The sequence below is a fragment of the Anomaloglossus baeobatrachus genome, chromosome 6, assembly GCF_048569485.1.
Source record: "Anomaloglossus baeobatrachus isolate aAnoBae1 chromosome 6, aAnoBae1.hap1, whole genome shotgun sequence".
Classification (NCBI taxonomy): Eukaryota; Metazoa; Chordata; class Amphibia; order Anura; family Aromobatidae; genus Anomaloglossus; species Anomaloglossus baeobatrachus.
Window position 1 is genome coordinate 162,973,298 of NC_134358.1, and position 13,534 is coordinate 162,986,831.

General features: G+C 42.4%; 1 protein-coding gene across 3 annotated transcripts in view; it reads right to left on the reverse strand.

The window, feature by feature from the left end:
* Nucleotides 1-13,534, reverse strand: part of OSBPL1A (oxysterol binding protein like 1A) — a 316,689-nt gene that overhangs the window by 156,093 nt on the left and 147,062 nt on the right. For all 3 annotated transcript variants that reach the window (XM_075353345.1, XM_075353346.1, XM_075353347.1), the window contains one exon: nt 4,754-4,835. In XM_075353345.1, the coding sequence (XP_075209460.1) occupies nt 4,754-4,835 (82 nt within the window). The remainder of the gene's footprint in view (nt 1-4,753; nt 4,836-13,534) is intronic.

Consider the following 13,534-nt stretch of genomic DNA (forward strand, 5'->3'; position numbering starts at 1 on the left):
TCAAGGGACCTCATGTCTGTAGGTCCCTACACTAATTATAAAAAAAGCAACAATAAGAGGATAATGTCCTCCAAAAATCAAGTATTACTCACAGCAAGTTGGGCTGCAGTGTGTACATCGCCCTGGCCAAAAACTGATGCTCTAGCAGGATACAGCTAAACCCCCACTAAGTGGAGACATCACAGGTGCAGGATTGGGCCTTGCATTGTAGAGTGTCTGTCCGTGCATGATATACAGTGGAGTACGGCTTGGCAGCCCGCCTGATCTAATAGAAGGGCGTTACCTAATAGGCTGCGGGTTTGTGACTGTGTCATCTGCATGTGAACAGCGCTCTATGCAAGCCACTTGTGTGCAGTTTTATCATCTAGCAGTCACCTCCCCTCCATTCCATGAAGGTGTGTGTGTGATGTGCTTCTCCTGCACCTGTGATGTCTCCACTTAGTGGGGGTTTAGCTGTATCCTGCTAGAGCATCAGTTTTTGGCCAGGGCGATGTACACACTGCAGCCCAACTTGCTGTGAGTAATACTTGATTTTTGGAGGACATTATCCTCTTATTGTTGCTTTTTTTATATTTAGTGTAGGGACCTACAGACATGAGGTCCCTTGACGAGGGTGTAGGCTTACGTTTTATGGCCATAAATACCAACAAAAACCTCATATTTTTTTGTTTGTACAGGATACAGCCAGGCCCCTTTCTGTTGGGCCTTGCATTGTAGAGTGTCTGTCCGTGCATGATATACAGTGGAGTACGGCTTGGCAGCCCGCCTGATCTAATAGAAGGGCGTTACCTAATAGGCTGCGGGTTTGTGACTGTGTCATCTGCATGTGAACAGCGCTCTATGCAAGCCACTTGTGTGCAGTTTTATCATCTAGCAGTCACCTCCCCTCCATTCCATGAAGGTGTGTGTGTGATGTGCTTCTCCTGCACCTGTGATGTCTCCACTTAGTGGGGGTTTGGCTGTATCCTGCTAGAGCATCAGTTTTTGGCCAGGGCGATGTACACACTGCAGCCCAACTTGCTGTGAGTAATACTTGATTTTTGGAGGACATTATCCTCTTATTGTTGCTTTTTTTATATTTAGTGTAGGGACCTACAGACATGAGGTCCCTTGACGAGGGTGTAGGCTTACGTTTTATGGCCATAAATACCAACAAAAACCTCATATTTTTTTGTTTGTACAGGATACAGCCAGGCCCCTTTCTGTTGGGCCTTGCATTGTAGAGTGTCTGTCCGTGCATGATATACAGTGGAGTACGGCTTGGCAGCCCGCCTGATCTAATAGAAGGGCGTTACCTAATAGGCTGCGGGTTTGTGACTGTGTCATCTGCATGTGAACAGCGCTCTATGCAAGCCACTTGTGTGCAGTTTTATCATCTAGCAGTCACCTCCCCTCCATTCCATGAAGGTGTGTGTGTGATGTGCTTCTCCTGCACCTGTGATGTCTCCACTTAGTGGGGGTTTAGCTGTATCCTGCTAGAGCATCAGTTTTTGGCCAGGGCGATGTACACACTGCAGCCCAACTTGCTGTGAGTAATACTTGATTTTTGGAGGACATTATCCTCTTATTGTTGCTTTTCTTATCCCAATCTCATAGTAATGTGCGCACTTTGTCCCCATCCTGTAGTAATGGGTCAGCAGCTCCCCTCACCTTCCACAGACGCTGGAGTGAAGCTGAGGGGAGTGGTCCGCGGCCCCAGATCCAGTGATTGGAGAGATCGGTCCCCAGGCCGGTCTCTCCAATCAGAGCTGGGGGCGGGTGAAACACAGGTCACCCAGCTCCAGCCAATGATTGGGGCTACAGCTGCACTGATCTTGGCTGGATTTCAATGTTTCAGCGATTTTCAATGGCTGAAACATTAGTGGCTGTGATGGCTGAGCGGTGTTCGTCAGCCAATCATAGCCTCCGTAGGTCCGGGGAGGAGACACCACCCCTCCTGAGGTCTTCTCCTCCCCGAATCTAAGGTATTTGCAGCGATCGTAGCCACCGGGGCTGCGATTTCGCCATGACGTACTGGGTGCGTCATGGGTCCTTAAGTACCAGGGAGCCATAACGTACCCAGTACGTCATAGGTCGCTAAGGGGTTAACGTCCAACACACACACACACACGCACACACACCATTCTCACCTGTCCCACGCTCCCTCCGCTGCCTCACCTCTGCTTCGTGCGGCCCCCAGGCCCGTGCCCCTGGTCACTATCGCGGCAGCTGCAGTGTCACTGTCAGTGATTTATGTCAGATGATTCTATTGCCAGTGCGAGAGCGCAGCGCCAGCAACACATTCATCTGACAAAGTGTAGACAGTGGCTGCGGCCCCTGCACCTGCCGCGATAGTGACCAGGGGCACGGGCCTGGGGGCCGCACGAACTACCCTGAGGGGCCGCATGCGGCCCGCGTGTTTGAGACCCCTGCTCTAGATAGTAGAAATAAATCTAGATATTCTGTGCCTTTTATTAAAAATCAGACTCCAGCTCACAGGCTGAATTCATTGGAAAATTCAGACACAACATCGGAACTTTCTACATCGTCCTCAACAACTTTGCAAAGGTCCAGGAACAATTAGAATGATTTGTAAAATGTACTGAATTTATTAGAAGCGTGTACTATATTTTTGGCACAAAAAATAAAAAAACAGCAAAAAAAGTACTAAAAAATATTTATTGTTTTGAGTAAGCTATATGATGGGAGGTGTAAGAGAAAGATTGGCCCCCGTTTCATCAAACCGATCACACCCGAAGTACGCCATAAAATCGCTTTAAAATAAAAAAAATAAAATTTAAAAATCACAATTTTTGAGCAATGCAGAGTTGCACAAAAAGTTAGCAACTTTTGGTGTTTTCACGCCAGTCTTGCCCAGTTTTGTCGAGATACATGGCGCTGGGGTGTGATGCCATAGCTCACCTAATTCATGGTGTTCCTTAGGCTAGAAATGTTATTCTAGTTGAGTAAGATTTCTGGTGTGGGACACACAGCCACAATGCATTTGTCACATGCTTATAATTCATTATGAGCCGCACGCCTCTTAATGAATCAGGAGCGTCTGGCTCCAGCATGACCGCCTATCAAGACGATGTGAACATTGTTGATCTTGATGAATCGGGGCCAGTCACCAAATTTATCAAATGATGTGCAACATAATTTGGGATTTTTTTTTCTCCCGATTTAGAACAGAATTAGTGAATTCCCCAGATGTTCTCGTGATAGAAATTTCTCAGAGCTGGGGGAATGGATTTCACTTCTCCTTTACTTTAAGGGACTCTGTCACCAGGTGTTTGCTCCCTTATCTGAGAGCAGAATAATGTAGGGGGAAGAGATCTTCATTCCAGCGATGTGTCACTTACTGGACTGCTTGTTGTCGTTTTGATAAGATCAATTTTCTCTGCTGAAGATATACCATGTCTCTGAATGCTGAGCGCTGTATAGCCCCAGCCCATGCAAATGTTCATATACTGTGTATAGGCAGAAAACGGTCACACTGAATGACAAATCAGTGGTAGTGAGAGTATTTTGAGCTCATGAATATGGAGGACTACATTGCAGTAAGTTTACTAGTCCTCTAGTGATTTTCTCCTGCTGATAAGACAGGGATTTTCTAAAAAAAAAAAAAAAAAATACACTAAGCAGCCCGGTAGTAATACAATCCCTGGAATCAGGGTCTCTGTCTCTACATTATGCTGCTCTCAGATTAGGTGACAAATATCTAGTGACATACTCCCTTTAAATAACCAGTTGACATTTAAACTTAAAAACCTCATCCTCTAGTTCTCTAAAAGAAATAGAGAATATTTGGCTGGATATAATATTTCATAGGGTTACTCGTCCAACATTTATCATCTATCCGCAGGGTAGGTTCTAAATGTATGACCAAAGGTGTGTGACCATTGAACAGAGGAAGGGGGGCACACAAATGCCATGTAAGTTGGAATGGTAGTGCAAATGCATGGCCACCAATCTATTCACATTTATGGGAGCAGTAGTACGTTCGCACGAGCATCACTACAATGGACACTGAATGAAGAAGTGTCACATATGCACACTACTCCATTCTCACAGAAGAAAGCCTTTCTTGATAAATATATTACAGGTTATGGGTACTAGATTCTGTGCTGGGAAGTTGTTGCAAGAAAACTAGTCTGATTGACATTTGTGGAGTCGAGAACGCACTTTTCCACTGAAATGTGGCAATGGCCATTTGGCCCAATGGTGTTTTTGACTTCCTCTAGATCAGTGTTTCCCAAACTCCAGTCCTCATGGCCCCCAACAAGTCATGTTTTCAGGATTTCCTTACTATTGAACCGGTGATGGAATCATCATCAAGGAATCACCTGTGCTATATTCAGGAAATCCTGAAACCATGACTTGTTGGGGGCCGTGAGGACTGGAGTTTGGGAACCACGGATCTAGATCAACATGTTAGGATATACGTTGAACTTGATGGACTTGTATCTTCTTCCAACCTTAAAACTATGAAATGAGACACCCATTCTTATGATCAGTGGGGTCTCCAGCAGTCAGAGCCACACTGATCATACCTGTAAATAGGTTGATACATACCTTATTATTTGTGCTTTAACCCCATGGGTATAGTACAACACAGAACTATCCTTGGTTGAAATGCACAACTTTTTTTTTTATACATGTGGGAATATTTGTGTATATTCTTATTTACAAGTTTGTCGCCATACTGATGTCCTTTACTGATTATTCATGAAATGCACATCCTTATTCATTATACATGCAGACTTTGTCTTACCTTTGGAGTCCTCTGAAGTCTCTGAAGCAGTGAGAAAAGTGGAGATTTCTTTATCTAGTCTCTGATGACTGAGCTCAGCATTCTGTACAAAGATATAATCATTCAACCACTTTGAATATTTTTTTTTATTCTGCATTTAATTCTTATATAGAACAAATGTGATAAAGACAGTACAGAGATTAATTTTGCATAACAGTCACTCTATTTTAATGCTAATGAAAGAATAAGTAAAAAAGATCCTGTGACGCATTATTATTCTACGTGTTTTATTTTCCCCCTCTGCTTTCAAATCCAGTACATGGTCCTGATAATCTGAGGTTGTCGGCAGTTAGATCCCTATGTAATAATGTGAGGTGAGTTATAAGTGAGGCCCTTACAGCGGATGACTCATGAAAAGTATGTAGGCCTGCCTGCCCTTGCCAGAACAGATTAGCTATTCCAAAATACGCAAAAAAAAAAAAAATATTTTATATTCTAAAAAATAATATATATACATACATACATACATACATACATATATACATATACATATATATATATATATATATATATATATATATATATATATATATATATATATATATATATATATATATATATATATATATATATATATATATACATACATATATATACACACACACACACACACATATATATATTATATATACACACACACACATTATATATACATATATACACACACACACACATACATACATACATACATACATACATACATACATACATACATACATACATACATACGTACATACATACACAGTGCCTACAAGTAGTATTCAACCCCCTGCAGATTTAGCAGGTTTACACATTCGGAATTAACTTGGCATTGTGACATTTGGACTGTAGATCAGCCTGGAAGTGTGAAATGCACTGTTATTTCTTTTTTTATTTTTTTGTTAAAATTGTGAAAAGTTTATTCAGAGGGTCATTTATTATTCAACCCCTCAAACCACAAGAATTCTGTTTGGTTCCCCTAAAGTATTAAGAAGTATTTCAGGCACAAAGAACAATGAGCTTCACATGTTTGGATTAATTATCTCTTTTTCCAGCCTTTTCTGACTAATTAAAACCCTCCCCAAACTTGTGAACAGCACGCATACTTGGTCAACATGGGAAAGACAAAGGAGCATTCCAAGGCCATCAGAGACAAGATCGTGGAGGGTCACAAGGCTGGCAAGGGGTTCAAAACCCTTTCCAAGGAGTTGGGCCTACCTGTCTCCACTGTTGGGAGCATCATCCGGAAGTGGAAGGCTTATGGAACTACTGTTAGCCTTCCACGGCCTGGACAGCCTTTGAAAGTTTCAATCCCGTGCCGAGGCCAGGCTTGTCCGAAGAGTCAAGGCTAACCCAAGGACAACAAGGAAGGAGCTCCGGGAAGATCTCATGGCAGTGGGGACATTGGTTTCAGTCAATACCGTAAGTAACGTACTCCACTGCATTGGTCTCCGTTCCAGACGAGCCCGTAAGGTACCTTTACTTTCAAAGCGTCATGTCAAGGCTCGTCTACAGTTTGCTCATGATCACTTGGAGGACTCTGAAACAGACTGGTTCAAGGTTCTCTGGTCTGATGAGACCAAGATCGAGATCTTTGGTGCCAACCACACACGTGACGTTTGGAGACTGGATGACACTGCATACGACCCCAAGAATACCATCCCTACAGTCAAGCATGGTGGTGGCAGCATCATGCTGTGGGGCTGTTTCTGAGCCAAGGGGCCTGGCCATCTGGTCCGCATCCATGGGAAGATGGATAGCACGGCCTACCTGGAGATTTTGGCCAAAAACCTCCGCTCCTCCATCAAGGATCTTAAGATGGGTCGTCATTTCATCTTCAAACAAGACAACGACCCAAAGCACGCAGCCAAGAAAACCAAGGCCTGGTTCAAGAGGGAAAAAATCAAGGTGTTGCAGTGGCCTAGTCAGTCTCCTGACCTTAACCCAATTGAAAACTTGTGGAAGGAGCTCAAGATTAAAGTCCACATGAGACACCCAAAGAACCTAGATAACTTGGAGAAGATCTGCATGGATGAGTGGGCCAAGAATACTCCAGAGACCTGTGCCGGCCTGATCAGGTCTTATAAAAGACGATTATTAGCTGTAATTGCAAACAAGGGTTATTCCACAAAATATTAAACCTAGGGGTTGTATAATAATTCACCCACACTTTTATGTTGAAAAGTTATTAAAATTTAACTGAGCAACATAACTTGTTGGTTTGTAAGATTTATGCATCTGTTAATAAATCCTGCTCTTGTTTGAAGTTTGCAGGCTCTAACTTTTTTGCATCTTATCAAACCTGCTAAATCTGCAGGGGGTTGAAGACTACTTGTAGGCACTGTAATATATCTATCTCTATCTATCCATATGTATATATATATATATATATATATATATATATATATATATATATATATCTCCATAGATATACATATATATCTATGGAGATATATATACACATATGGATAGAGATATATCTATGGAGATATATATACACATATGGATAGAGATATATCTATGGAGATATATATATACATATGGATAGAGAGATTATATATATATATATATATATATATATATATATATATATATATATATATATATATATATATATATATATATATATATATATATATAGATAGATAGATAGATAGATAGATAGATAGATAGATAGATAGATAGATAGATAGATAGATAGATAGATAGATAGATATCTATATCTATCTATCTATATATATATCTCTACAACAGGAAAACAGAACTTAAGGTACCGTCACACATAACGAGATCGCTAGCGAGATCGCAGCTGAGTCACGGTTTCTGTGACGCAGTAGCGATCCCGTTAGCGATCTAGTTATGTGTGACACCTACCAGCGATCAGGCCTCTGCTGTGAGATCTCTAGTCGTTGCAGAATGATCCAGGCCATTTTCTTCAAAGGCGATGTCCTGCTGGGCAGGACCCATCGCTGTGTTTGACACTGTGTAACAGGGTCACAGTGACTGCTGAGATCGTTATACAGGTCGCTACTGCGACCTGTATTGTTCCTGCATCGCTGGTAAGATCTGACTGTGTGACATCTCACCTGCGACCTCCCAGCGACTTACCTGCGATCCCTATCAGGTCGCATCGTTTTCGGGATCGCTGGTAAGTCGTTGTGTGTGACTGGGCCTTTAATATTTGGTACAGAAGCCTTTGTTTGCCATTACTGAGATCAGACGTTTCCTGTAGTTCATGACCAAGTTTGCACACACTGCAGCAAGGATTATGGCCCACTTCTCCATACAAAACTTCTATAGATCTTAAAGGTTTCGAGGCTGTCAACGGGCAACATTGAGTTTCAGCTCCCTTTAAAGATATTCTATTGGGTTCAGGTCTGGAGACTGGTTAGGCCATCCAGGAGCTTGACATGCTTCTTACAGAGCCACTACTTACTTGCCTTGGCTGTGTTTTTTGGTCATTGTCATGCTGGAAGACCCAGGCACAACCCATCTTCAATGCTCTTACTGAGGGAAGGAGGTTGTTGGCCAAAAATCTCACGATAGATGATCCCAGCCATCCACCCTTCAATACGGTGCAGTCATCCTGTCTCCTTTGCAGAAAAGCACCCCAAAAAGTATGATGCGTCTACCCCCATGCGTCAGGGTTAGGATGGTGTTCTTGCGGGTTGTACTCATACTTCTTTCAGCAAACACGGTGAGTGGAGTGAATACCAAAAAGTTCTATTTTGTCTCATCTTAGCACATGACCTCCCATGCCTCCACTGGATCATCCAGATTGTCAATGGTGAACTTCAATTGGACTTGGACACGAGCTAGCATGAGCAGAGGGATTTGAATCAATAACGGTGTAGAGTGTTATAATCCGGAACCATGGAAGACCCCCACAAATCATTGGCAAAAGGTGACAAGAGCATTGGCAACCAATCTGGCCGCCATCCCCTTACTAACCATCACAACTAGAAGTAGCCGAGGGGTGAACCAACATCCTGTGCACCGCGAACCCAGCCGGAGAACCAACCATCCCAAAGGTAGGAAAGATGAACAACTCTCTGCCTCAGAAAATAGACAAGAATAGCTAGCCCCCCACACTCAAAGACTGTGGCGATATAGGAAAAACACAATACACAGGTAGACGACAGGACTAGCAAAAGATGAGGCCCCAGCTGACCAAAATAGGAAAGGACAGGAAACGGACTGATGGTGACCAGAGAAAAACACTGCAAAATACCAACTTCCCGATAGTACAAAAAGGCCCTCAGATCGCACGATCCGAACTCCGTCCTATACCAGGTGCCCTTGTCATACCAATGAACAGAAAACAAGAATCATAAAGTCAACAAGCCACAAACAAATGGACCCAAAGGAGCCCCACTCCACACAGAACTGCAGGGAGTTCCCCAACAATCCACTGAGGGGGAAAATCCCTGCAAGCAAACAAACCGAAACCAACCACAGCAAATGACAAACCCAGATAAACAAAAGAACAAGACAACAAACAAAGAGCAAGCACCTATCTGGGAAAGATGTGGTGTAGAGCAGGACCAAGCAGGCTGGCGATACAAAGAACAACCGACATCCGGCAACAGCCTGCAATCAGACCAGGATTTAAATAAGCAGAGAGTTAGCAAAGGAAACACCCACTGCACAACACACCTTGTCCAAGTCCAAACCATTCCTGGCCACCAGAGGGAGCCTCCCAGCAGCCAAAACATAATTAACATTCACCACAGTAGAGTGTTACTAACAGTAATCTTTGAGACTATGGTCCCAGATCTCTTCAGGTCATTGAACAGGTCTTCCTTTGTAGTTCTGGGCTGATTCCTTACCCCATGAGGCAAGATCCTGCATGGAGCCACAGACCAAGTAAGATTAACAGTCATCTTGTGTTTCTTTCATTTTCTGTAATTGTGCCAACAGTTGTTGCCTTCTCACCAAGCTGCTTGCCTATTGTCCTGTAGCCTATCCCAGGCTTATGCAGATCTACAATTTTGTCCCTGGTGTCCTTAGACAGGTCTTTGCTGTTGGCCATGGTGGAGGGATTGGAGTGTGATTGATTGAGTGTGTGGAGAGGTGTATACAGGTAACAATTTCAAACTGATGCGCTTATTGCAAGTAATTAGTACAGAGTAGGAGGTTTTCATAAAGAAAAAAATAACTGTTTTGTGAAAGCCAGAATTTTTGCTGGTTGGTAGGTGAATGAATATTTCATGCCATAAAATGCAAATTAGTTATTTAAAAATATTCTTGGGTTTTTGGAGGGATTCTGCCACACTTGAAATGTACCTACACTTTAAAAAAGGATGCGACATCCATATGCATGTATATATAGAGATTGTCTCAAAGGTTACCAGCTTGGGCATGGAAGGATTGATCTACTTTTCTGATTATATTTAACACTACTAAATACAAACATCCACTGCTGCTATCCGGACCATCAATATTTCAGGGAATTTCGAACATTTTATTTGGCATATGACAAGTGGAAAACAAACCTATTTCTAAAGGAAAGAAAACACAAAACAAAACAGCTAAGCCAAAGCCAAGCCAGGCTGCAATTATCTTCTAACATGCCGATCCACTGCTCAAGGTGACACATTTCTCTAGTTTCATTGCATTAATGTTTTAGCACAAAGAGTAAATTTAGCTAACTGACGAAAGGAGAAAGGTTTTAGTGTTGAAGGCAATGACAATCCGGGTCCGGACGACTCCACTTGGAAGAGGCCTTTTATCTAGAACACAATAACACAGAAGAGAGAAGGGCTACCTGTAACTATATGCTGTGTATCTGCTAGGAGACAAAGTCTTACAACTGGATCATTGTATTACAGCTTTCCAGACTACCATTTCTAGGACGGAGCAGGTGGAACATGGAGGATGCCCTGGATTACTAGAGGGAATCTGTCAGCAGGTTTTTGTCACCTATTCTGAGAGCTTCATACTGTAGAGACAGATACCCTAAATCCAGCAATGTGTTTATCAGCAGGAGATTATAACTAGATTACTAGTAAATGTGCTGCCATATAGTCCTCCATATTAATGAGCTCTGTATAATCATGCCCATATCTCTGATTAGCAGCTGTGTACTCTGTGCATAGGCAGAAAGCTGCCAATCAGTGGTGTGGGTAGGGTTTTACATGCTCAATATTCAGAGAACTGCTAGATATAAATCACGGTTATATCTGCTGCAGTTTAATCATAACTTCACTAAGCAGCACAGTAAGGCTGGGGCCACACGGGGATTACTGCGATCCCCTCGCATGACACTCGGCTCACGTTGGCAGTACAGCAGAGCCAAGTGTCATGCGAGTGTCACTGCGACTGAGGTCCGATCATGCAATCGGACCTCAGCAGCGGGGGACGGGCCGGCACTGAGGAGGGGCGGGTGGGATTTATCTCCCTCTCTCCTCTGTTGCCGGCTATTGCCATTCTCACCCTGCACTCGCAGTACACCGGTGCACCGGTGTATTGCGAGTGCAGTGTGATTTTTCTCTCGCCCCATAGACTTGAATGGGTGCGAGAGAAAGAGTTTTGCATTACAATCGCAGCATGCTGCGATTGTTTTCTCAGTCCGATTACGGCTGAGAACCTAAATCGCTCATGTGCGCTAACATACAGGCTAATATTGGTCCAAGTGGAATGCAATTTTTTTTATCACACTCCACTCGCACCGTTTTTCTTGCCGTGTGTCTTAGGCCTAAGTGACACATCACTGGAATCAGGATCTCTGCCCCTACATTATGCTGCTCTCAGATCGGAGCAAAAAAACCTGGTGACAGATTCCCTTTAAATACATCACAGTTAATGAGCACACTCCCCTCCAAGTGCTGCTAGCATTGATCAGAGATGAACAGGCAACATCAAGAGGTGTTCTCAGATATGCTGTAATGTACATTCATTAATAACCATTGGCTACATTCATGTGTTGCCCTTCTACATAATTTGCAACATAGTTAACTATTAACTCCATCACAACATATGACAAACTTGTATGTTGTGTTCCTGCTTTTGATGCGGGCTCGCTTTTTAATAGCATGGATTTGCAAAAACGAAGGCAAATCTGCAGCTAAAAAAATGCAGCAAAAACTTACCAAAAAAGCCCTGTGTGAACATAGCCTAAGAGTACATACAACAGAAAAAAAGGAAAAAAAAATTCAACTCGTCCCCCTTCTGCCCCCTTGAAAATAAAGTAATTAGAAATAACAATACACACATTTGGTATTGGTGCACTCAGAAATGTCAGATTAAAATCACAAATTTAAAAAAATTAATTTAATTGGTTAACAGAATAGCGAAAAAAAATTAAACTGGCAGAATTATGTTTTTTTGGCTGCTGCTACCCTGCAATAATATACAGTAAGAAGCGATGGGTCTCGGAAAATAGCGACAAAAGCAAAACATTACCATACAATGAAAAAGGTAAGTGAAAAAAATTTAAAAAAATTGTGGAATTACAAATTTTTTTTTTTTGCAATTTCACTGTACTTGGAATTTTCCCCTCAGTTTTCCAGTACACCGTATGGTAAAATGAATGGCTTCATTCAAAAATCCAACGTGTCCAGCAAAAATACATCATATAGCCATCATATAGCTATATTGAATGAAAAATTAAAAAAATTAAAAAAAAAGTTGTAGCTTTTGGAACAAGTATAGAAAAAAAGAAATATAAAAAAAACAAAAAAAAAACAAAAACTGAAAATGGCCATGACATGAAGGGGTTATTGGAACAGTAATGAAAAATGAGAAGATCACTCACTATACAACTTTGCCCAATATAAAGATGTAGTTACTTAGAGAGCAGCTAAATAACATGACAATTCTCATATTTTCTCATGAAAACAGCTAGTAAATATCAGAACGGGCGACTGCGGGCTGATATTTTTAGGCTGGGAAGGATCAAATAATGATGGGCCTTCCCAGCCTGATACCAGCCCCCAGCTGTCTGCCTTACCTTACCAGGTTATCAAAAATATCTTACCTTGCACAACAGGAGGTCATTGGTTGACTTGCGGGTGCCTTGACAACCATTGGCTCTCTAATTTCATGAGGGTGAGAGATAGGGCCCGTTCCCCCTCTCAACCTTCTAAATGATGCGATTGCAATAGATGGTAGCATCTAGAGGGTTAATCAGCCAGGGTAGGTGTGCATCCAGACCAGGGATATTACTACAGTAGCTCGTCTGTCAGCTAAGCTGAGCGCCTGCTGTAATTGCGCAGGAAGTACTGATATTTCAGCACCTTTCGCATGATCATGCTGTGATCGGTCACTCAGATTGACTGACCGATTAAAGCGATCAGGGACCGATGAAATGCATCCCCTTATCTCTTCTTATCAGTGACCACTGTCGGTATGGAGCTGTCATGGTGTGTTTTCACACAGTGACCGTTTTAATCCACGATTTATACGGTACGTAAAGAAGCAAGAACTGACATCTGTTCATTAAGTACCATGTAAAAACTGGTTTATAGGAAAACCAGGTTAAATGCTGCGCTAAAAACCACAGATCCAGTATGTATGGTTAATTCCTTTTTCTTTATTTTCACAGGTCGCTTGCATCAGGGCTGCTGCTTAACACCTTTCTATACCTATTGTGCCTTTAAGGAGTTGTGCCTGTCACAGCTACAGCAGGTGAGTACCTGTCCCATTCCCTGCGTTAACCCTATATCGGGTAAAACCCTATGTGCGCTTCTTTTCCACAGTTTCTCAGCTACCATGAAGTACCATGTAAGTTATTGGTTATACAGGGTTAATGCTCCCAACAGT